General features: G+C 36.7%; 1 protein-coding gene across 4 annotated transcripts in view; it reads left to right on the top strand.

Annotated features, from left to right (window-relative positions):
- Window positions 1–19,893, top strand: part of kst (spectrin beta chain, non-erythrocytic 5 kst) — a 73,244-nt gene extending 53,351 nt beyond the window's left edge. For 2 of the 4 annotated variants that reach the window (XM_018446723.1, XM_018446701.1), the window contains exons 4-30: window positions 804–1,029; window positions 1,327–1,604; window positions 1,997–4,600; window positions 4,695–5,011; window positions 5,230–5,607; window positions 5,776–6,441; window positions 6,569–6,854; window positions 7,917–8,135; window positions 8,277–8,719; window positions 8,967–9,020; window positions 9,722–10,127; window positions 10,197–10,397; window positions 10,608–11,208; window positions 11,298–11,641; window positions 11,747–12,031; window positions 12,332–14,065; window positions 14,256–14,624; window positions 14,746–15,828; window positions 15,926–16,152; window positions 16,242–16,345; window positions 16,919–17,149; window positions 17,225–17,502; window positions 17,670–18,162; window positions 18,310–18,459; window positions 18,559–18,633; window positions 19,148–19,176; window positions 19,474–19,893. In XM_018446723.1, the coding sequence (XP_018302225.1) occupies window positions 804–1,029; window positions 1,327–1,604; window positions 1,997–4,600; window positions 4,695–5,011; window positions 5,230–5,607; window positions 5,776–6,441; window positions 6,569–6,854; window positions 7,917–8,135; window positions 8,277–8,719; window positions 8,967–9,020; window positions 9,722–10,127; window positions 10,197–10,397; window positions 10,608–11,208; window positions 11,298–11,641; window positions 11,747–12,031; window positions 12,332–14,065; window positions 14,256–14,624; window positions 14,746–15,828; window positions 15,926–16,152; window positions 16,242–16,345; window positions 16,919–17,149; window positions 17,225–17,502; window positions 17,670–18,162; window positions 18,310–18,459; window positions 18,559–18,633; window positions 19,148–19,176; window positions 19,474–19,674 (12,282 nt within the window). In that variant the 3' untranslated portion in view covers window positions 19,675–19,893. The remainder of the gene's footprint in view (window positions 1–803; window positions 1,030–1,326; window positions 1,605–1,996; window positions 4,601–4,694; window positions 5,012–5,229; window positions 5,608–5,775; window positions 6,442–6,568; window positions 6,855–7,916; window positions 8,136–8,276; window positions 8,720–8,966; window positions 9,021–9,721; window positions 10,128–10,196; window positions 10,398–10,607; window positions 11,209–11,297; window positions 11,642–11,746; window positions 12,032–12,331; window positions 14,066–14,255; window positions 14,625–14,745; window positions 15,829–15,925; window positions 16,153–16,241; window positions 16,346–16,918; window positions 17,150–17,224; window positions 17,503–17,669; window positions 18,163–18,309; window positions 18,460–18,558; window positions 18,634–19,147; window positions 19,177–19,473) is intronic. The other 2 variants (XM_018446708.1, XM_018446715.1) reach the window with 2 other exon arrangements.
- The last annotated feature ends 3,957 nt before the right edge of the window (window positions 19,894–23,850 follow it).

Here is a 23,850-nt window from a genome sequence, read left to right as displayed (position 1 = left end):
AGAAACAAATGCATGTAACTTTACATGGAAATTACATATTCATGACTGGAAAATTGCCTAAATATGATTGGAATTTTACAATTTCCAATTACATAAATTTCCAAGCATATTTATGTAATTTAGATAATTTTCCAATCATATATATGTAATTTCCATATAAAATTACATGCATTTTTTTCAGTGTATTCTAGATTACTTAGAATAGCAATTACGTCGCATGCATTTTCTATTTTTATGAATTACTCATCCGTTATTAAAACCTGTCATTTACGCAACCTGCGTCGAATGCTACACCGCGATCGTGCAATAGATCGGAATGCGAATAAATAATCATGCGAACGGCACGTAAACGTCGAATAAATTATACGGGCGCATTATTCGCTCGCTGATCGATGAGTTTCGCGAAAGAACTTGCGAGATCTCACTGCACAGCGTAGCACATTGAAGTGACGAAGTCTTAAGTAGTGAAACATGAAACTATGCGTAAGATGTCATGAGAGAGAAGTTTCTCGAAGAAAGAAAAAAATTCAGTTAAGAAATTCTGCCAGCGTTTTGTACCTACGACATAAATGTATATGAAATAATTTTCTGGATTTCTGAAAAAAGCATCTGTATTATTTAGGTAATATTAATTAAGTACTGATGTTCGTTTAACATGATCGAGATAGTTATCGTAAATGTTGGGGTATTTTCTAATGTTAAAATGTTTTCGCACAGAAAATTTTTTGTGCCATAAAATCATTATTCGCTTCAATTTTTTTCAACACTCTTCCTGATCTCAAAGATTACATTCTCTGTTTCAGGTTCGCCTTGAAAGTATCGGTGCAGAAGATATCGTGGATGGTAATCCCAGATTGATTCTCGGTCTCATCTGGACCATAATTTTGAGGTTCCAAATCCAAGAGATCGAAATCGATGTAGACGAAGAAAACGATAGCAGCGAGAAGAAGTCTGCCAAAGATGCTCTGTTACTCTGGTGTCAGAGAAAGACAAATGGCTATCCCGGCGTTAACATCCAGGACTTTACCGGTGAGTCGAGTTCTCTGTCTTGCATGCAATTACACGGCATGAATATTCAAAGTATCTGAATGTCTCAAAAAGAAATTTAAAGGAATCCTATAATATTTATGAATCGAGAAAACATTTAGCATAATCCTGCACGCGAATCTTCCAAGCTATAAACTTTACTCCGTATTTTTTTAAGTATTAAAAATTTATAAGATAATTGAGAAGAATTATTAGATATTTTATATATAAGATTAAATATTATATATATATATATATACATGAGAAAAATTTTAAATATTTTAAACATTATACAAATAGGCTCCTGGAGAAATGGACTCGGTTTCAACGCTCTCATACATGCTCACAGACCGGACTTGGTCAATTGGTCGGAATTACAGCAAAATAAGAACATCGATAATCTCAATTATGCCTTTGACGTTGCTAATTCAGAACTCGGCATACCACGGCTACTGGACGCAGAGGACGTGGATACAGCCAGACCAGACGAGAAGTCCATTATCACCTATGTTGCATCTTATTATCACACATTCGCCAGGATGAAGAACGAAATAAAGAGCGGCAAAAGAATAGCGAATGTACGATTATTTGAAAGTCTCATTCGATATATATAAAATAAACCGTATTTTGAAAATCTAAAGATGTTGAGAATCTATATTTCTTTCTGATAACATTAAGATCATATCGAAGAATCTGACATTTTAATTAATAACGTTAAGATTAAATCGAAAAATTTGATATTTTAATTTTCTAATTTAAAAATTTGAATCACATATATATATTGTATTTTATATTTTATAATTAAAATATTTTATATTTTAAAAAGCTTTAAATTCAAGAATCTAAGAATCAATTTAATTAATTAAATTAATTCTTAGATTCTTGAATTTATAGTTTTTAAAATTTAATTAATTAAAATTTAATTAAATATCTCAGCTACAGAGTTGACTTTCTTTTTTTATACTCACAGATTGTTGGCCAGATGATGGACGCTGATAAGATGAAAATTCATTACGAGAAATTAACAACTGACCTGTTGGAATGGATCAAGATGAAAATCGAGGTTTTAGAGAATCGCAGTTTTCCAAACTCACTCGAAGGTATTCAACGGGAACTCTTAGCCTTCAAGCAATACCGAACAGTGGAGAAACCACCTAAGTACAAGGAACGGTCCGAGATAGAAGCATTATACTTCCACATAAATACCCGATTAAAGTCTTTGAATCAGCCAGCGTTTACCCCACAGGAGGGTCAACTGATCCACGACATCGAAAGAAATTGGGTAGAGTTGGAGAGAGCGGAGCATCGCCGTGAAGTCGCCCTGAGGACTGAATTGTTGCGACAAGAGAGGCTCGAGCAATTGAATTATAAGTTTGAAAGAAAGAGGGTACTCAGAGAAGGTTATTTGAAAGAAATGATTCAAGTCCTGACGGATCCCCGATATGGCAGCAATCTAGCACAAGTAGATGCCACAGTGAAGAAACACGAGGCCATCAGCGCCGATATTTTGGCACGCGAGGAGCGTTTCCACGATTTAACAAACATGTCCGAAGAATTGGTGCGGGAAAATTATCACGGTTTAGAGAGAGTACGCAGCAGAGAGCAAGAGGTGTTGCAAAGATGGAAAGAATTGCTGGCTTTGCTGGACAATCACAAATCCAATCTGGTCGCGCTTAGCTCACTAATGACCTTAATGAGAGAAATCGATACAACGTTGGCTTCCATCCAAGAGCTTCAGCTGAACTTCCAGAGCACTGACGTGGGTCCACACTTACTCGGAGTCGAGGATCTGCTGCAAAAACACAGCCTGCAGGAACTGCAGGTGACGGCTCTAGGCGAGAGCCAGAGACGACTCGGTAGACAGGCCGCTCAACACTTGGCACAGCCGCAGAATAAGGAGGCACCATTGTTGCAACAAAAGCTGGAGTTACTAAATCACGCCTATGACGAACTTGTGGAAAACAGTAAGGAGCGTAAAGCTCGTCTAGAGGACGCCAGAAATTTCTTCCACTTTCTTCAAGATCACGAGGACGAAGAGTCGTGGTTGGTAGAGAAACAGCGAATATGTAAGGCTGGCATTTCCGCGAAGGATTTGCGAGCCGTAATATCGCTGCAACAGAAACATAAAGCCTTGCAAGATGAGACGAAAGTGCGCAGGCCTAAATCCGAGCAACTTTGCGATGCCGGCAGAAAACTGATAGCCGACAATCACCCATCGGCATTGGAGATACAGAATCGAATAGACTCATTGCAGGAACACTGGAGAGTCTTGGAGGAACTAGCGGCATTACGAAAGAAACAGCTGGACGATGCAGCTGAAGCGTTCCAATTTTACGCCGATGCGAACGAGGCGGATTCGTGGATGAACGAGAAAATGGCTCTAGTAGCCTCAGAAGATTATGGAGTGGACGAACCAAGCGCTCAAGCCTTGTTGCAAAGGCATAAAGATTTGGAGGGTGAGCTAAACGCCTACAAAGGTGATGTACAGTCCTTAAACACACAGGCGGAGAAACTCATTAAATCTGGCATCTCCACTCTGGAATTGTCTGCCGATCCAGAACCAGTCGCCGAACTTGAGCAGGAAGAATGGAGCAAGGAGATCAGATTGGTGCCGCAAGACGAGTGGGTGGACGAAGTAGTCGAACGACTCGAGCCGCGAACCATTAATGAGGATAGACTGGTACCACAAGTGAAGAGTTTATATCCGTTTAACGGTCAGGGCATGCATATGGTGAAGGGTGAAGTCATGTTCCTGTTAAACAAGACAAACCCCGACTGGTGGAGCGTTAGGAAAGCTGACGGTACGGACGGATTTGTGCCAGCTAATTACGTGCGTGAGATTGAGCCAAAGGTTGTGCAAGTGCAAGTACGTAGACCTGAGAAGATCAAAGTGACACAGCGCGTGAAGAAGACGAAGATGGTGAAACAGGTGGTACCAATTCGACGATTGAAATCCATTAAGTCTACTGTGAAGCCGATTAAGCGAAAGACGGTGAGCGATGGTGATAGTGTGGAAAAGCGACAGAAAAAAATCAATGAAACTTACAGCGAGTTACAAAATCTCGCTGTAAAACGTCATGCATTGCTGGAGGACGCCATCAGGCTTTATGGTTTTTACCGAGAATGCGACGACTTTGAAAAGTGGATCAAAGACAAGGAGAAGATGTTAAGAGTCGACGATCCTCGCGACAACGTCGAGTCGGCAAGGAGAAAGTATGAGAAATTTTTAACGGATCTATCGGCTTCCGGGAAACGGGTGGAGGCAATAGACGCAGCGGTAGATGAATTTGTTCGACAAGGCCACAGTCAGCTAGATAAAGTCAAGACCAGACAGAGGCATATTCATCAACTATGGGATCATCTAAACTGGCTGAAAACACAGAAAGAAAAGAGCTTGGAGGGCGCGTCCAGCGTTGAGTTATTCAACAGAACTTGCGACGAGGCTCACGATTGGATGCTGGAGAAAATCACCCAGCTAGATACGGCCGAGTTGGGACCTGACTTGAAGACTGTGCAAGCTCTGCAAAGGAGACATCAGCATTTGGAACGGGAATTGGCGCCAGTTGAAGAAAAAGTGAGATAATTTCAGAATTTTTAATAAATAAAGAGTCAAATAATAAATAACAAAAAATAACTCTTAATTTTTTCATATAATTTTATTTTTATAGGTACGGAAAGTAAATTTATTAGGCAACAGCGTTAAGAGTTCGTATCCACATGAATGTAACAATGTTAATGTGAGACAAAACGAGATCAAAGATTTGTGGAACCAAGTCCAAACAAAGGCCAAGGAACGACGATCTCGTTTAGAAGACGCGGTTGGTCAACAGATATTCATAAACAGTTCAAAGAACTTAATTAATTGGGCCACAGATACACAAGAAATAATGAAGGCCGAAGAATCAGTAAGAGACGTTGCTACTGCCGAGCAACTTAAGAAACAGCACATGGAACTTGGAGAAGAAATACGAACCAAAGAAGATGAGTATGTAACTGCTAATATTGTACAAACAATTTTGTATTTAAACATTTCATGAAATTCAATAAAAATACTATATTTAATATTATTAATAAAAATAATTTACTATTAATAATGAGTTTATTAAAATATTTTTTACTAGCATATTCTTATTGAATTAGTAAAGAATATTGTTAGTGAAATATCTAATTTTTTATAAACTATCCTTTTTTCTATGCTTATAGATTCCGCGAGGTTGAAGATCTCGGTAGAGAACTATTACGTCGTAATCCAACATTGACAGATGTACGCGAACGTCTTGAGAAGTTAAATGGATTATATCCAACGGTAACAGCGAATTGGATAACGAAAGAAGAATGGCTACGACAATGTCTAGAATTACAACAATTTAATCGAGAAGCCGATCAGATCGAAGCTACTACCAGTTCTCACGAAGCTTTCCTCGAATTCACGGACTTAGGCGAATCTTTGGATGACGTCGAGGCTCTATTAAAACAACATGAAAAATTCGAGAACACTCTTCACGCGCAAGATGACAGATTAAAAGCATTTAGTGACACTGCGGACAAATTAATCGCCCAAAATCATTACGAAAAAGATTAGTAAGTATTAGAAGAATTTGTCAAATTGATCGATACGAGTAAAAAAATTATATTATAGATCTTATAAAATTAAATTAAACTGAAATCATTATTACAAAAATTTGTTTTTAAAACAAAATATTAAGAAACTTTTATATCACATTAGCTACATAAATCTAATTTATCTAGCATTAACGAAAGAAGAAATCAAGTACTAGCTCGTCGGATGGCAGTGAAAGACGCTGCTCAACGCCGAAGAGCAGCTTTGAACGCATCTGAGCATTATCAACAATTCTCAGCCGAAGTGGATGACTTGCGCGATTGGTTGGGTGACAAAATGAAAACCGCGGCCGATGAAAGCTATCGCGATTTAAACAATCTCGAGCGTAAACTACAAAAGCACGAAGCTTTCGAGCGAGAATTGCGTGCCAATGAGGGACAATTAAGAGCAGTCAACAAAGCGGGCAAGGCGCTTATATCAGAAGAAAATTACCGATCAGACGATGTAGGAAAAACTTTGAAGGACCTAAATGATCAATGGGACCGATTGGTAGCATTGTCGTTGGAAAAAGGCCGTAGATTGCGACAAGCGGCCTCACAACACGGATATAATCGCACTATGGAAGATGCTAGGTTGAAACTAGAGGAGATAGAGACCTGTTTGCAAAGTAAGCAAGTAGGTACGGATCTCCGCAGTTGCAAGGAATTACTAAAGAAACACCAGACCCTCGAGAGCGACATGTGTCAATGGGAGCAGAAGGTGGACGATCTGGTGGCCATGGGTCAGGAAATGGCACACGAGGGTCATTTCGATGCGGCAAATATTCTGAAGACCAGTCAAGCGACCCAAAAAAAGTACGTGAAAATTTTTTCTTCAATTACCATTCCTTCTTTTAAACTAATTGTTCAATGATCAAATTGATTCGTTATCGAGATGATCGTTAATATACAAATGATGCATGAAGTTTATTATATTTGATAGATTCCGCAGCCTGAAAGAACCAGCTAAGCGACGTCGAGAAGCATTGGAGGAGAGTCTACGCTTCCACAAATTTGGCTTCGAGTTGGACGCAGAATTGCAATGGATCAAGGACCATTTGCCTCAAGCATCCTCAACGACACTCGGACAGAACCTGCATCAGGCCCAAACTTTGCACAAGAAACATAAGAAGTTAGAAGCGGAGATTGCTGGTCATCAGCCTATGATAGATAAGACTCTGGCTTCTGGACAGACACTCATTGATCAAGTTCATCCGGAGAAGAAAAAGGTAAAGTTTTTCTTTGTCAAATAATATTTTTTTTTTCGTGGATTCTCGCACGATGATTGGCTGATATAAGACTGGAGTAAGAACTTGTGATTTTTGCACAGCTGGAGCATCTTGAAGGGTACCGCGTCTACGGAGGTAAGGTAGACACACAAACGCATGGGAAATGTCACAAATGTTTATTGCTTTTCTGTTTCAATAATTGTTAGCAATCCAGTTAGACATCACGTAATTAACAAATTATTTTAATTATTATCATTTTTATAAGATGTTAACTACAGTTACTGTACTTCTGTAGCATAGTTTCTAAAATTACGTGAACTATCTTTATATTATATGATCGACTTTTTATACATGAAAATCTTAAAGATTTTAATATGCTGTTAAAAATCGTATTACAAAATATCCAATGTATTGTAAAACTTTACGTATAAAAATTGTACGGTAGGAATTTATTTTCAAATATATATATTCTTTAACAAATGTTACACAGATATATACACTCTTTGATAAAAAAAACCGTATACATCTATGCGTAACTTTTTTTGTCAAAGAGATTTGATAATCATGTATCGAGAGTCGTTTATATGGATGTTTATTCTTTTTTTTTTATAGGAATACGAAAATTTATATATAAGTATTTTAACAATATAATCTTTTATATTTATTTATTATTATCTTACTTGTTTTGCAGCTTATTTTACACTAAAAATGTAAAAATTATTATTTATTTTTTAATTTTATTATTAATTTTAATAATTTAATTTTAATTGCACAACAAGCTTTCTGACTTTATTCTATTGCTTAAGAATAAGTCTCAGGAATCGAGATAGAAGGCGTATATATATATATATATATATATGTTATTGCATGCAGACACAAAACTGATACTTTTGCCACAGCGACGGAATTCTAGGCAGTGTGTCAATTATTATTGATATCAGCGATTAACTACTTAATGAATCATTAATTCGTATTTGTTTTGCGCGAGTAACATGTTGAAAATGTTATTCATTGAGCTATTAGATAATAATAAATAATTAGATGCATTAATGATTTTACTAGATCCAAGAACTGTGCGATGTTCTGGATGATGCGTGGAGAGATTTACAAGACAAAGCAGGAGAGCGCAGCAGAGCATTGGACTTGTCCCTAAGAGCACAAGAATTCTTTTTCGAAGCCGGTGAAGTCGAAAGCTGGCTTAATGAGAAAAACGATGTGCTGAGTTCTACCGATTATGGCAGGGATCGCGATGCTGCCACGAAATTATTGACAAAACATAAGGTATATATTTTGCGAATAATAAAATACTATCAGTCAAACAACTCACTTTATTATTTAACTAATGCTACTAATTATGACACTAATTATAATGTCATAATTAGTCATGTTACTAAAAATTCATATCTGGCTTATAATTTACAGGCAGTTGAGTTGGAATTAGACACATACAATGGCATTGTGACAGAAATGGGACACACTGCTTCTACAATGATCAACTCAAAGCATCCCGACAGCAAAGCGATAGCCAACAAGCAGCAAGCGATTGTTCAACAAATGCGCGCCTTGCAGAGACTAGCTACAGTAAGACAGCAACGTTTAATGGAGAGCATGTATCGGCATGAATATTTCCTAGAAAGCAGAGAGTTGGAACAATGGATTAAAGAGCAAGAACAAGCAGCCGCGTCGGAGGATTACGGACAAGATTACGAACATCTGCTGCTATTGCAAGCGAAATTCAATGATTTCAAGCATCGAATAGAGGCTGGCTCCGAGAGGTTTAATCAGTGCGAAGAATTAGCCAGAAAACTAATCGCGAACGAAAGTCCTTATATCCAGGACATCGAAAAACGTCAGGAACAATTAGGGTAAATCTTTAATATCTAATTCAATAAGAACTTTTTTGTCATTATTTTCATTTCATTACTTTTTTTTATTGCTCTCGTAGAATATTAGTATCTCACTTAATTGCATGCAATAAATTAACAAGATGGCATATTTGACATAAATTAATATCATGTAACATAATATTTCTTGTAATTATCTGCTTATTTTTTCTTGGTGTTGGGTCGGTGTTGGTTATTAACTTTTTTTTCGTATACGCATTCAACATAGATCTGACGAAGACGATCCGGTGCTTCAAGTACAAAATCGACAGGAGGTAATGAAGTGAGTACATGCTTGGTTACATGAACTGACTCATGTATATACAGGATGTCCCAATTCGTGATCGAAATTTTAACAACATATTCCTGACTTAAAAATAAGACAAAAATACTTATACCAAAATATATTGAGACTGTAATAGTTTTTAAATTAATTAATTATATATTTATTATTTTTAATATCCTGTAATATTTTTATGTTATGTATGTTGCATATGTAATTATTTTCTATGTTTAAATATAATTAGTGAAGTATTTCAACGTTATTAGCTCTATGATTAGTTAACTTTAACCACTATTAATTTAAAAACTATTATATATCGACGAATTGTGGGACACCCTATATAAAAATAAGCGTCATGCTATGATTCAAAATTTATCTATTTTTCACGCTTCTCATTTTTCATGACTTCGCAATCTTCTTTCCGAAATCTTTAATCTTTCTTGGATCTTCTGCTTTCTAAAACTCTGTTTTAAAATTTTCGAATTCTAAAATCATGTAATATTCTAAAATTGTAATGTAGAAATTATTATGTATTAACTAATTCACAAATTTTTGCACACTTGTCAATACTATAATTATTTACTGTATTACAAGTGATAAAATGATTTCTCTGAATTGTACCTTTTACTTGAAAATTTTACACAATTCCAAAAAAGATAACAAAATTTAACTTTAAGATATAATACAATTTTTTATTGTAGAGAATCGTGGCAACATCTATTGGGTCTCATCCGAAATCGCGAACAACGATTGCAAGCGGCAGGCGAAATTCATCGATTTCATCGCGACGTGGCGGAAGCGCTATCACGAATACAAGAGAAAGAGGCTGCTTTGCCAGAGGATCTTGGTCGTGACTTAAATTCCGTTTTAGCTTTAATTAGACGACATGAAGGATTCGAGAATGATTTGGTTGCTTTGGAGGCTCAGCTGCAAGTGTTAGTCGAGGATGCGTCCAGATTACAAGTACATTATCCGGGCAACAACGCAGTGCACATCGATCAACAGCAACAAATCGTTGTTGCTCATTGGGAGGAATTGAAAGAAAGATCTGCTCATCGAAGGGATCAATTACAAGCTAGCTGCGATTTGCAACGATTCCTTACTCAGGTACTAAGTTATACTTTTGAACAGTTATATTTGATGATTTATATTATTTTTAACGGGAGAAACATTTAGGTAAGGGACCTGATGAACTGGGCAGCTGGACTTCGTGCTACAATGTCGACGGAGGAAAAGGTTCGAGACGCGGCCAGCGCGCAAATTTTGAAAGCAGAGCACGAAGCTCTAAAAGGAGAAATTGAAGCACGAGAGGACAGCTTTAGCTCAGTGCTCGATTTAGGCGAAGCTATGGTGCAAACTGGTCATTACGCCGCTATGGTAAGGCTATACATCACAGACATCTTAGGCCTGTTCTTTTTGGCTGAACTTTTGCACCAGTTCATCTTTCTTCCTTTTCTCTCCAGGAGGAAAGAAGAGGAAGAAAGATAAACTGGTGCAAAAGTTCAGCCAAAAAAAACAGGCCACTTATCTATCATAGATAATAACATTCGCACAAGTATTTGTTAATCACATCGATATACTTCTTAGGAGGTCGAGGAAAAGTGTAATCAGCTATTGGATGAGCGACAGAGGCTACACACCGCTTGGCAGCAAAAGAAAGTGCACTTGGACCAGCTAATCGATTTGCATTTCTTCCTCAGAGACGCCAAACAACTTGACACCTTGTCTAGTACTCAGGAAGCTGCACTGAGCGGCGATAACTTCGGAGTCTCAGTCGAAGAAGTAGATGCGCAAATGAAAAAACACAACGAATTTGAAAAGCTGTTAGTCACCCACGAAGAGAAGCTGACGGCGCTGCAAGAGCATGGGAACAAACTTCTGGAGCAGAATCATTTTGACTCACCGACGATCGCCCGACGATTAAACGAGGTCATTCAAAGACGCGCAAGAATTCGTGATCTGTGCGATGCGCGAAGAAGAAGATTGGAAGCCAGTTTGCTACATGTACAGTTTGTTAGAGACGTTGGTGAAGCCGAGTCTTGGATAGGCGAAAAGCAGAAAAAGTTGGAAGCAGAAGCATCCAAAGGCGAAGTATCCAGCTTGGAAGACAAGATCAAAAAGTTACAGAAGCACCAGGCATTCCAAGCAGAGCTGGCAGCAAATCAGAGTAGAATTGAAGAAATTAGAGGTAATTGATTGATGAACAGGTAACTATGGCTCGGTTCATTGAATTATTTTGTTATTCGAAAATTAATAATAAATTTATTTACAAAATAGCAAAAGGAGAGACTTTGTTAGCGCGAAAACATCCAGCGAGTGCGGAAATTCGTCAGCAATTAGATCATTTACATGCATCCTGGCGAAAATTGTTGTTGGAATCTGGAAATCGAGGCAGAGGTTTAGAAGAGGCTCAAGATATTTTGGAATTCAACAATCAGGTGGAAAAGATCGAGGCTTGGATCAGAGATAAAGAAATGATGGTTCAGGCTGGTGATACTGGAAAGGATTATGAGCACTGCTTAAGTCTTCAGAGGAAACTCGATGATGTAGACAGTGATATGCGAGTGGATGATTCTAGAATAAAATCGATCAATGCTTTGGCGGATAAACTTATAAAACAGGTAAAATTTTTAGCATAAAAAGATAAATATTATATTGAAGTATATCATTGAAATAAAATTTCATTATTAAAAAATATTCATGTCATTTTACTATATTTTTTGCAGGGTCGTGATAATGAATCAAAAGCAATTCAACAACGGCGCGATAACTTTAATAATAAGTGGAAAGGTTTGCAAGGTGCTCTAAGCGCGTATCGCGAAACATTAGCTGGTGCATTAGAGATTCATCTATTTAATCGAGATATTGACGACACAAACCAAAGAGTTATTGAGAAATCAGTGGCCATGAACACGAGTGATACAGGAAAAGATTTACCTGCTGTCGAACAGTTGCAAAGAAAACAAGAGGCTATGGAGCGAGACATGACAGCAATAGAAGGAAAACTGAAGGTGAAGACATCACACACACACAATTTTTAGAAATTTTGTATTTCAAAATTAATAATCGTAAATTTATTCAATAAAATGATAGTAATGGAAATTTAATTTAGCTATCTCTATATTTATGATTATTATTTTCAGTTATTATATAAATAGCTAATATCTTTAATATATGTCGCTCATATATTAATAGAATTTCAATAAATTTCGAGTTTAATATTCAATAAGTTGCACTTCATATTTTGTTTTAAATATGATTTTAAGAAGATTTTATATTTCAAATTTTTTCATTTTTATATGTCATTTTAGGAACATAAGATAGAGGCGCGAAACTTATCGCATAAATACCCAGACAAGGCATCCGAAATAAATGGGATATTGTCCGAACTTCAATCTAACTGGGATGATCTACAACGTGTGACTCGACAACGACGCGATGCTTTGAATCAAGCCTATACATTACACAAGTTCCAAGCTGATCTGCATGAATTGGATATTTGGGTGGCAGATACTATCAAACGCATGGATGAATCCGAACCACCGACCACTATATCCGAAGCTCAAGCTGTACTAGAACTACATCAAGAAAGGAAGGCAGAGATTGACGGTAGACAAGATATATTTAAAGGTTTAAAAGATCATGGGCATAAACTCCTGTCAATCAACCATGACGTCAAGGATAATCTTGAACATTTGGAAGAACTCAGGCAAACCTTGGGAAATGCTTGGGATAATCGCAGACAAAAATTAACACAAGCGCATCAATTGCAATTATTCAAAGAGCAAGCCGATCAGGCTGACAGTTGGTTGGCGACGAAAGAAGCATTCCTCAACAACGACGATCTTGGTGAATCGTTATCGGGCGTCGAGACGCTGTTACGTAAGCATGAGGAATTCGAAAAGATGTTAGCGTCTCAATTAGGACGTATTGAAGAACTCGAAAAATTCGCAAATGAAATCTTATCGCGTGAACATGCGGATGCAGGTATAATAAAGCAGCGACTTACTTCGGTTTGTACCAGAAGGGACAAATTGAAAAATAGTGCAACAGCTAGAAGAAAGAAACTTTTGGAGAGTCATCACTTGCACCAATTCCTCAGGAACATATATGAGGTGGACGGTTGGCTACATCAGAAGCAACAGGTGGCGGGCGATGAAAATTATAGAGATTCCTCAAATTTGCAAAGCAAGATACAGAAACACGCTGCATTCGAGAGCGAGTTGATGGCAAATAAAGGGAGAGTTGCGGCAGTCGTCAATGAGGGCGAAGCGCTTATCGAGGAAAATCACTACGCCTCGAAGGATATACAGGAACGTTTGGACGAATTGGAGGCAGAATGGCGTCTTTTACAAGAAACTAGCGAGCTAAAGAAGAACCGGTTGAATGATGCGTATCAAGCCTTGCTATTCGGCCGCAGTTTGGACGAATTCGAGACATGGATGGATGAAGTCGAAACTCAATTGCAATCAGAGGATCATGGCAAGGACCTATCGAGCGTGGCGAATTTGTTGAAAAGGCACACTAATTTGGAAAACGATGTGCTCGGTCACAACGAGGCGTGCGAATCTATCAAAGACACCGCCGCCAGCTTTCAGAAATCAAATCATTTCTTGAGTGACGAGATTCAAAAGAGAGCGTTAGTTACGATCAACAGATATCACAGTCTTCAGGAGCCGATGCAGATACGCAGGGATAATTTGGAAGACGCGAAGTTACTGCATCAATTCGCGAGAGATGTCGAAGATGAATTGCATTGGTTATCGGAAAAGGAACCATTAGCCGCGAGCAACGATCTCGGTAGCTCTTTGACCACTGTACAACGATTGCAAAAGAAACACCATACTTTGGAAGCAGAACTATTGTCCAGAGAGCCTGTAGTAGCTTCACTGGTTAGCAGAGCGACTGTGATGATTAGAAGTGGACACTTTGCAGCGGACAAGATTGAACAGTTGACTAAAAAGTTGCAAGAGGAGTTATCGCACCTTAGAGATCTAGCAAGTGTCAGAAAATTGAGATTACTCGATGCTGTAGAATCACAAATGGTAAGAAATCAAATATACTTTTATTGATATATAAAATTAATTATTATCATTTTCTTGATAATTTACAATAATTGTTACATGAAATAAGTGTAACGTCAAAATAATTTCAATAATTTTAATAATATAATAATTTAATAACTTTGATCATTTTCATTTACGCGATAAAAAAAATTAAATTTGCTCTTTATAGTTTTATGCCGAAGCTGCAAAAGCTGAGCAATGGATTAGAGAGAAACATCCACAACTTAGTTCATCTGATCATGGCAAGGATGAAGACTCTGTGCAGTCTCTGCTGAAGAAGTTAGAAGGTATTGAGCGTGACCTGTCCGGTTTTGAAAACACGGTCGATAATCTGAAGAAACTTTCGCGTGGCCTAGTCGAACGTCATCATTTTGATAGCAAGAATATCGCACAAAAACAAGCGGATATTGAATTTAAATTCAAAGAATTGCAAAAATTGAAAGAATATAGACTGCAAAGATTATCGGAAAGCGAGAAGTTTTATAAATTTATCAGACAAGCGGATGAAGTGATTGAATGGATCGGGGACCAAACAACGGTAAGTTTAGATAATTAAGTAATAATTACATAATTTTGCCTTTTTATACATTATACTAATCTATATTTATAACATACTATGAAATTGATATTGATATAATTATTAAATATTATAATTAAAGATCGCCGCATCGGAGGACTACGGATGTGACGTAGAACACGTGGAACTACTGATTCAGATATTCGATAATTTCCTAGCTGGCTTAACGACCAGCGAAGGACGTGTATCGGCTGTACTCGACGAGGGGCAAAGGCTGATCGAGCAGAACAATCCCGAAAAAAGCAAGATACTTCAGAAAATTGACGAAACAAAACAACAATGGGAGGACTTGAAAGAATTAGCGCACGCTCGACAAGACGCGTTGGCGGGCGCCAAACAGGTTCATATGTTTGACAGGACAGCCGATGAAACTATCTCCTGGATACAAGAGAAGGAAGCAGCTCTCAGCTCGGATGGCTATTGCCAAGATTTGGAAACAATTCAGGCACTGGTAAGGAAACATCAGGGATTTGAGACTGACCTGGCGGCTGTGAAGGAACAAGTGGAGAGTCTAATGGAGGAAGCATCAAGGTTGATTGAGCTGTTCCCTGATGCGCGTATACACATCAACGTGAAACATCAAGAGGCAGAAGCGGCCTGGGCCGAATTACTAGAGCAAGCGGCGCAGAGGCGAAGCAAACTAGCTCAAGCAGAACAGTTGCAGACCTATTTGGGCGAGTACAGGAAGCTGATATCTTGGATAAACGAGATGGTGGCCAAGGTGACGGCGCCAGAATTAGCACGGGACGTTCCTGGTGCCGAAGTGCTGCTTTCCAGGCATAACGAATACAAATCAGAGATTGATACGCGCGAGGAAGCCTTTGAGAAATTCTATCGAACCGGACAGGAGCTAATCGAGCAGGGACATTTCTTGGCGAAAGAGATCGAGGACAAAATATCGGTATTGCAACAACGCCAACAGATCCTAAAGGACACATGGCAGAAGAGAAGGCACATTTACGAACAGAATTTGGATACGCAGTTGTTCAAGAGGGATGCCGAAACCCTGGAAAATTGGATAGTCAACAGGGAGCCGATGCTGCAAGACGAAAAATTGGGAGAGAGCATTTCGCAAGTGGAGGAGTTGATAAGGAAGCATGAGGACTTTGAGAAAACTATACAGGCACAGGAGGAAAGATTCAGCGCGCTTAACCGGATAACGATGGTGAGTTTATTGTTTAATAAAATGAAGATAACAATTATTGATTAGTATTGTTGAAAGCTTACAATATAAATGTTTAATATCATAAATATTCACATAGCTAGAGGAAGCCTTTCAAAAGCAGCAAGAGGAAGAAATGGCTGCGCGCCAAGCGGAGAAAGAGCGTGTCGAACGCGCGAGGATCGAGGAACGGAAACGTAAAGAGGTGCAAAGGATAACCGAAGAGCGGAAACGTGAAGAGGAACGTAGGCGATTATTAGACAATTCTCATCGCGCGCAACACGACGAAGTTAATGGCTCGGTTGACGAACATGAATCTGCGAATATGTGAGTAAAAATTAAAACTCCACACAAAGCTGGTTATATTTTAAATAATAATTTAATGTTTTCGCAAATATCATTGACCTGTTCATCAGGTTATCTCCGCTGAAAGGTGCTATCAGTTCCGAAACAACAGAACCTCCGACACCTCAGAAGCCATACGGTCTATCGCACATGTTTAGCGAAAAATTAAGACGAGGTACGTAATATTTATGTAAAGAATTTAATTAATAATTTTATAAGTAGGAATATATTTGAGGAGCGACTTTCAAAATGTGTTTTGTCCAAAATTAATAATTTTCAAGAAACGAAAAAGAAAGCCACAAGGAAGCCACGCGCCTTACAGAAAATAACAATTTGCCAATCAGTAAAACGTAAAATGTTAAACAAAATTGCTAAACTATTTCTAATAATGTTGAACAAATGCATTTTATCTCTAGTTAAAGGACATAATGCACTTTGAATGTCTAGACTTTTTTCAGCACGTAAATTGATTGTGAAAAAAATGCTTTTAGAACATCATAGAGTAGCTTAAAATATGAGTTTTTCAATACTGAACACTATGCCATCTCTAACTAAAAAAATGAAATTTTTGACAAGATGCATTTTGGAAGTCTGCTCCTCATTTTGATTTTAATTTTGATTTTGATAATACCAATGATTGATTTCGATTGTAAATATCGGATTTGCAAAATATTTATTCACCGTCTTACTTTTACCGTCAGTATAAGAAGATTTTATTATTGATTATGCCATACACAAATTTTTTCAGCAACTTCGGATATTAAGAGGGCCGAAAGTATGAAAGTGGATACGAAAAAACCAAAACGAACTCCGAGCTTCACGACCAGGCGAAGAACGCAAAGCTTCCGAAAACTACAACGAATGGAGAACATGGACGACCTGCGACCAGTCGAGATTCAAGGTCTTCTTGAACGAAAGCACGAGCTTCAAAGTGCTGGCAAAAAGGCAGCCGTTCGATCGTGGAAGCAGTATTACACTGGTACTTTCATGAAATTAAATAGTTGTAAAGTGTTTCCTTATTTTTAAACTTATTCTTATTTTACAATCATTTCAGTATTGTGCGGACAACTGCTATGCTTCTTCAAGGATACAGATGATTTTGCATTAAGCAAAGCGGCTACTGCCCCGATAACAATTTTCAATGCTATATGCGAGAAAGCAGATGATTATACGAAGAAGAAAAACGTATTTCGACTGAAATGCACGGACGGTTCGGAATTCTTGTTTTTAGCACCAAGTCAAGGGGAGATGGAAGACTGGGTTAATAAAATCTCATTTCATGCAAAATTACCACCGAGTATGCAACTCTTAAGCTACGATGAGTCTCAAAAGGTTTGCAATAAAAACATTATATTTTTACAATTTTCTATAAACCCTCTCTTTTTAGGAAATATTACTATTTATTCAATCTTTTAGTCTTTTAATTTTTCATATATTGTACTTCATTTCAATATCCTAAAATTTGAACTATAAAGTAAACCTTTATTTTTCAAATTCAGATGCAGCAAGACGGCTTGCAAAGGTTACAGAGTTCGAAGCTCGAACACGCGGATGACAACGCGTCGACCGGAAGTAGCCGCGCTTCCACACCGGAGATGGAACGCAAGAACTCTGTGATCAGGCGCGATCCCATTTCGCCAAATCAACACTCACCCAGCTCGGTACAAATAGAGTTCCTGCAGATGCATCGGCACAATCAGCAACGGCGCAACGACGTGCAAAACTCCGAAACGTTCTTGGCGTCACAGAAATCCGAGCAACCACAGACTCAGACGGAATTTCTGCAGATGCACAGGCAACAACAGCTACTCGCGCAGCAGCAGCAGCAGCATCAGTTAATACAGCAAGAGCAGCTGGCGGCTCAGCGGGATCAATATCAACAGAATTCCGCGATGCTGGGAACCGACAAACCGCCTATACCGCCGCGAGGCGCTCCTCCACCTATCCCTTTGCGTTCCAGTTCAGAAAATATGGTGCAATACAGACGAAATGGTATGCCTTTTTAGACAAAATGTATTTTGCGTTGTATTTACATCTTGTATTCAATAATTTTTCCAAGCATTCATATATTATAATCTATAATTTTGTATTTTTTTTATGTAAAGGTTTGTTTAAATGTGTGCTATCATATGTACACAGATATAGAACATCATTTACCACAAGGAAGGCCTAATGTTTATCAACAACGAAGTGCAACATTAAATCACAATGGTTCCAGCCAGTATTCATCGAACGAGCCACCAGTATGGCATCGACAAAACAGTGTAGATCTTCCTCTGCAACATCAAGGTACGTCATCATATAATTTAAGTTAAAAGATTCAAAAGGTTTAGGAAGATTCTACTCAATATTCGTCGACATTCGTGAACGTTCATCGTCATTTTATAGAATTAGCACCTCCATTGCCATCGAGTGCTCCTCCGCCGACTAGAATGGTTCAGTGGAATATTCCTCATGATTCTGGTCAGTCATTACAAAACATTCACATTCGATAAAAGGAGGTCGATGTGAAAATCGCATGCATTCATTCTGCGTTTATACATATAATACTTTTATTTTCATCACTCATCTACACCCGCATCTTATCAAAAATTTTTCTGCATCTGGCAAATTGCTTGGCAAGGGATGTAAAATGTTAAAGCAAACGTGAATCAATTATAATATTTACATATGTATATAATCCTTTAACTGAAACACAGTCATATCTTTCAAAAGATTAATACTAACAGATTTCCGCTACTTGTGTTTGTAAACACTTCAAAAATTTTAATTTAATGTCGCATTTTACCAATATATCTGCACTTTGATTTTCTAACTCTGCAATTTATATAATTGATAATAACAACTGTAAATAGCTGTTTATGGTATAATAACAAAAAATTATTTTAGCAGAATTTTCTAATTAAATGTTGCATCAACTTGTGATCTCAATTTAACGGAATGAAAATGTTTTAATTGCACTTTTTATCTGTTACAGCATATGGGAATGTACCAAACATTAGACAGGTAACTTCCTACTTTTCAAATTCATATTAAATAAATTAAATTCTTTTTTTGAAAATTAAAGAGAGAAAAAACTTTTATATAATTTTTATTTACTTTACGAACTTTATGAAACTGTAACCACTATTACATTCTTAATTATTTTGTAAAATGTATATTTTAGAATATTACTCAAACTCAATGTATTATATTTAAATTAAGGCTGCTACGATAATAACGATTTCTCAGTGTCATTACAAATCTATAAATCTCACTATTTTTCGTTTATAAGCCTAAACGATAATTCATATTATTTTACAGGGTATACAGCAACAAAACAATGCTTACACTGGTAGACCGACATCGTTGCCGCCTTATGTCGCTCCGCCAGCAGCTCCACAAACTGCGTCAGAGAGTGGATCAGAAAGTGAGCAAAGCTCGGGTGGCAATCGGAAAGATTACAAACGCAGTTCCGTATTGAGCAATCTATTCGGTAGACGCAGAAAACCCTCTCAGACGTAACACAGTCTCCAGGAGTTTTACAAAGCGCATTTATATATAGATACGATTTACAACCTTTCATACAAGCTGTAAACGTGATGCAAAAAAAATAATCTTCCTCGTAAAACGAACGACAAAGTTCCTTGATTATTTTACCGGAGATTTAAATACGTGGTTACGTTCATTAAACAGTACATAGTAATTTATTTATCTTCTTTTGGGAAGTATTATAATAATTTCATTCAATTTTTACAGTTTTATAATATTATACTTCGATATAGCAAAAGCAAAATAAATATGCAACAAATTTTCCAATATTCACGACAGAAATCGATCAATGATTATAATCAAAATATATTCCTACTTATAAATAAGTAAAAAATCGAATCATATCAAAGAGTCAAAAATATAAATATAAAAATTAAAATTTATATTTTCACACACATCAATAACCCAGATAGCAACGTGTCTATCTTGTTGCTGGCATGCTTGCTAAGTATGCATTGCTAAGCATGTGTTGCTACCAAAATTGCAGCAACTGAGTCCTCATTTGTTGGCAACTTGATGCCTTCATGATATGATAACTTTGAGTAGCAACTTGCCAGCAGTTTGTCGACATCTTTAAAATCGTCATCATCAAAATTCGCACTACTGCCATCATGTTGCCATAATAATATGCAGCATCATGCAATGCTTTGATATTGCCGACAACACAAGATAACATTGATGCAGTTATCTTGTTGTTAAACTGCTGGCAATACATATACACATTGTTGCCTGCGTGTTGCTACAATGTCGGTATATTCGAAATCGTTGAAGCAAATCGATGGCAAGTTGCCAACATCATAAGCAATTACAGATTTGTGTGATTTTGCTGAGACACGCTTTGCTATCTGGGAAAGTTTCGATATGGAATCTTTAAATAACATTACAAATTATTTGATTTCCGACCTTATTGATAGGATCTTTGTACTATATATCTCTCATTTGCATATATTAAATTCTTTAAATTATGGAATATTTTTTTACAATCATTGAGAAATTGTTATTGATGTTAGATAATATATTTCACAATAATTCTTTTACTTTAAAATTAATACAATAGAAAATGTACAATAATATGTAATATTTATTATATAATAATATGTACTACTTATTTTTGTATTTATTAATATTTTGTGAAAAAAAACATCTTTCAAAAGACCATAACAGTTGAATGATAAAAATTTTCAATTATTGCATTGAAAAAAATAAATATACGCATAGTTTAACATAGTATTGATATTTTATACTCAACGTTAGTCTCTGCTTTAATAATAATGAACTTTGTCTCCGACTGTATAGTATACCGAATGATGAATTTGATGTGTTAAAGAATTCTGAGAGTATCAACGAATACAATGACGTTTTGTATAATATTGAAAAATTACAATTTCGTAAAAGAGAAAGAGATAACTACTACCGGGTTTATTTGAGATGTACCTGACTTTAAGAACGGAGTGTAGGATGACTTCTGTTTTCGGAGATTATCTTTTTCTTTTTTCTTCTTTTTAATTAAAAGATATCAACAGAAATGTTAAAACCACCAGAAGGGTATAATGTTTAAGTTGTAGATGTCATAATATATGTTGCAAATATTATATATTTGAAAACCCACATGTGGGACCAATGATCTTAATGTATTAGATACCAGAGATAGACATATTTTTGTGATGAGGAAGACGAAATATTATATATTTGCGAGTGTTACACCATTTCTTATAATAATGGTGATACGAAATGTAAAGTGTATTTAATACAATATAATACAAATTGCGTACTATGCAGGCGTATTATCGTCGTCCTGTATGTAGTTATAGAGAGAATGAGAAAGAAAAGGTAAAAAATATAATATTATAAAAACAAAAAAATTCCACATTTATTTGCAAAACCTGAACTACATTTGCGATGCAATGTCTAAAAAATGCATTATTATTTTCATGTACAATTATCTAACTCGTTTAAATAACGGCAATCTATATGCCGGGTATATAACGGGTCTATTTTTTCTGAACTGGTACACACAGTGCAATAAATTGAAGTAAAACAAATATACGTTTGTTTCACTTCAATTTAGGGCCACTTTTACCAATTCCGATTAACTTAGGCTGTGGTCAAAATCTCATTACAAATGCTTTGAAGCGTTTGATGGACCAATTAGAAGAAAGAATTTTACAAACTGATCAATTAAAAAACGCTTCAAAGCGTTTGCAGCACCGCGTTGACCGTACCCTTAATCGACCGATTAGTCCATTGGAATTGGCCAATCGCCATTCGTCGTTAAACAAATGACAAATGCGATTGGTCAATTCCAATGGACTAATCGGCCGATTAAGTTAATCGAAGTTGGTAAAAGTGGCCATAAGGCCCAGTTCCACAACTCACGGTTAACTCTTAACCGAGGTTCAACTTATTCATTGTCTCTTTCCAATTCTAGAATTGGAAAGAAATAAGAAACAAGTTGAACCTCGGTTAAGAGTTAACCGTGAGTTGTGGAACTGAGCCTAAATTAATCGGAGTTGGTAAAAGTGGCCCTTACCCCGAATCTACAAGGCTGCGTTCGGAAATATCACCCGGGTACCCCCGTGTATCATCTTATCCTTATTTAACATTGGGTGAACAACAAGGATAAAACGATACATTAGGGCACTCGGGTAATATTTTCGAACGCAGCCCAATAGGGTTTTAAGTATTAAGCCATATGAAATAGGCGAATCACAGTCGATTATTCTCCTCGGATTCGACTGTAATTGGTCAATTTCTTACGGCTCAAGGAGACTTAACACCTATTGTAGATCCGGACTTATTGCACCGATTCAGAGTGCAGCAATAAAGAACAGACTTAAGGCCGGAATCAGACTACGCATTGAAGATTGAGATTGAAGATTGAAAAATTCAAATTTGACCAATCGAAACGAAAGGAGCTAAAATTTCTTTGTCCTTATTGATCAAATTTCAATCTTCAATCTTTAACCTCAATCTTCAATGCGTAGTCTGATTCCGATCTAAAGCTCAATGTCCACGATGCTAGAACTCGATCTAAGTTCTCGGATCGAGAAATGTGTAGCCAATCAGCTTACAGTTTTTACGGAAAACCGGCAAGTTGATTGGCTATACATTTCTCAATCCGAGAACTCGGACCAATTTCTAGCATCGTGGACATTGGGCTTAAGATACACTATAAGTCTGTTCTTTTTAGCTGAACTTTTTGCACGGTTCATCTTTTCTCTTTTTTTCTTCAACGTGGAGAGAAAGAGAAGAAAGATGAACCGTGTAAGAACTTTACCTAAAAAGAACAGACCTCACGCTTGCACCTACACGATCTACACTCTGCACTTCAATCAGTTCAATCAGTTGCAACCTTGCAACTTGCAGTAGTTGCAATCAGTGTTGTTAGGCGAGTCACCTTTTAGCGCATGCGCATTGCAGCGCTAGTGAAATCCAGTAACGTACACAGAATAAATTTTAGTTCTTTAAGTATTCGTTATCGGTAAAGATATAATAATTATATTTTTGAAATATGAATTAATAATATTACATTATTAAAACAAAAATTGATATTAAAAATCTTTAATGACTCTGTTAAAAAAGAAAAATATTTGTTTTATTTTTTTTTTTATTTTTATACCTTGTCTAATTTATTTCTATATGTACTTAATCTAATATTAATTTATACTTTAAGTATATGATTATTGTCTCCTTACAATTGAAGAGATAATTTACTCGAAGTTATGAAATTTATTTCATCACTATTCATTTTAAGAAGAAAATACATTTAGCCTTAAACTTGTATCTTCTTTTACTCATATCTTTGGTTTTTAACCCCGGATCTACAATAGGGTTTTAAGCCTTAAACCATAAGAAATGGGCGAATCACAATCGATTATTCCCCTCGGATTCGACTGTAATTGGTCAGTTTCTTACGGCTTAAGTCTTAAAACACCTATTGTAGATCCGGACTTATCGAAATTTTTCTCATTTTATAATCCTTATTGATTTTCCAAAAAAATATATTATATACAATATATAATCTATATAGAATTATAGATACGTCAAAATGAGGCCTTACGGGATCTTTATAAGTTCGACATTAATACAGCACTGATGCCATGTCTAAACGCGAATGCGTCAAAAGGTGACTCGCCTAACAACACTGGT

Source organism: Mycetomoellerius zeteki, unplaced genomic scaffold, assembly GCF_001594055.1.
Source record: "Mycetomoellerius zeteki isolate Tzet28-1 unplaced genomic scaffold, Tzet1.0 scaffold105, whole genome shotgun sequence".
Lineage (NCBI taxonomy): Eukaryota > Metazoa > Arthropoda > Insecta > Hymenoptera > Formicidae > Mycetomoellerius > Mycetomoellerius zeteki.
Note: the sequence above shows the minus strand (reverse complement) of the source record. Positions and strands in the feature narration are given on the sequence as shown.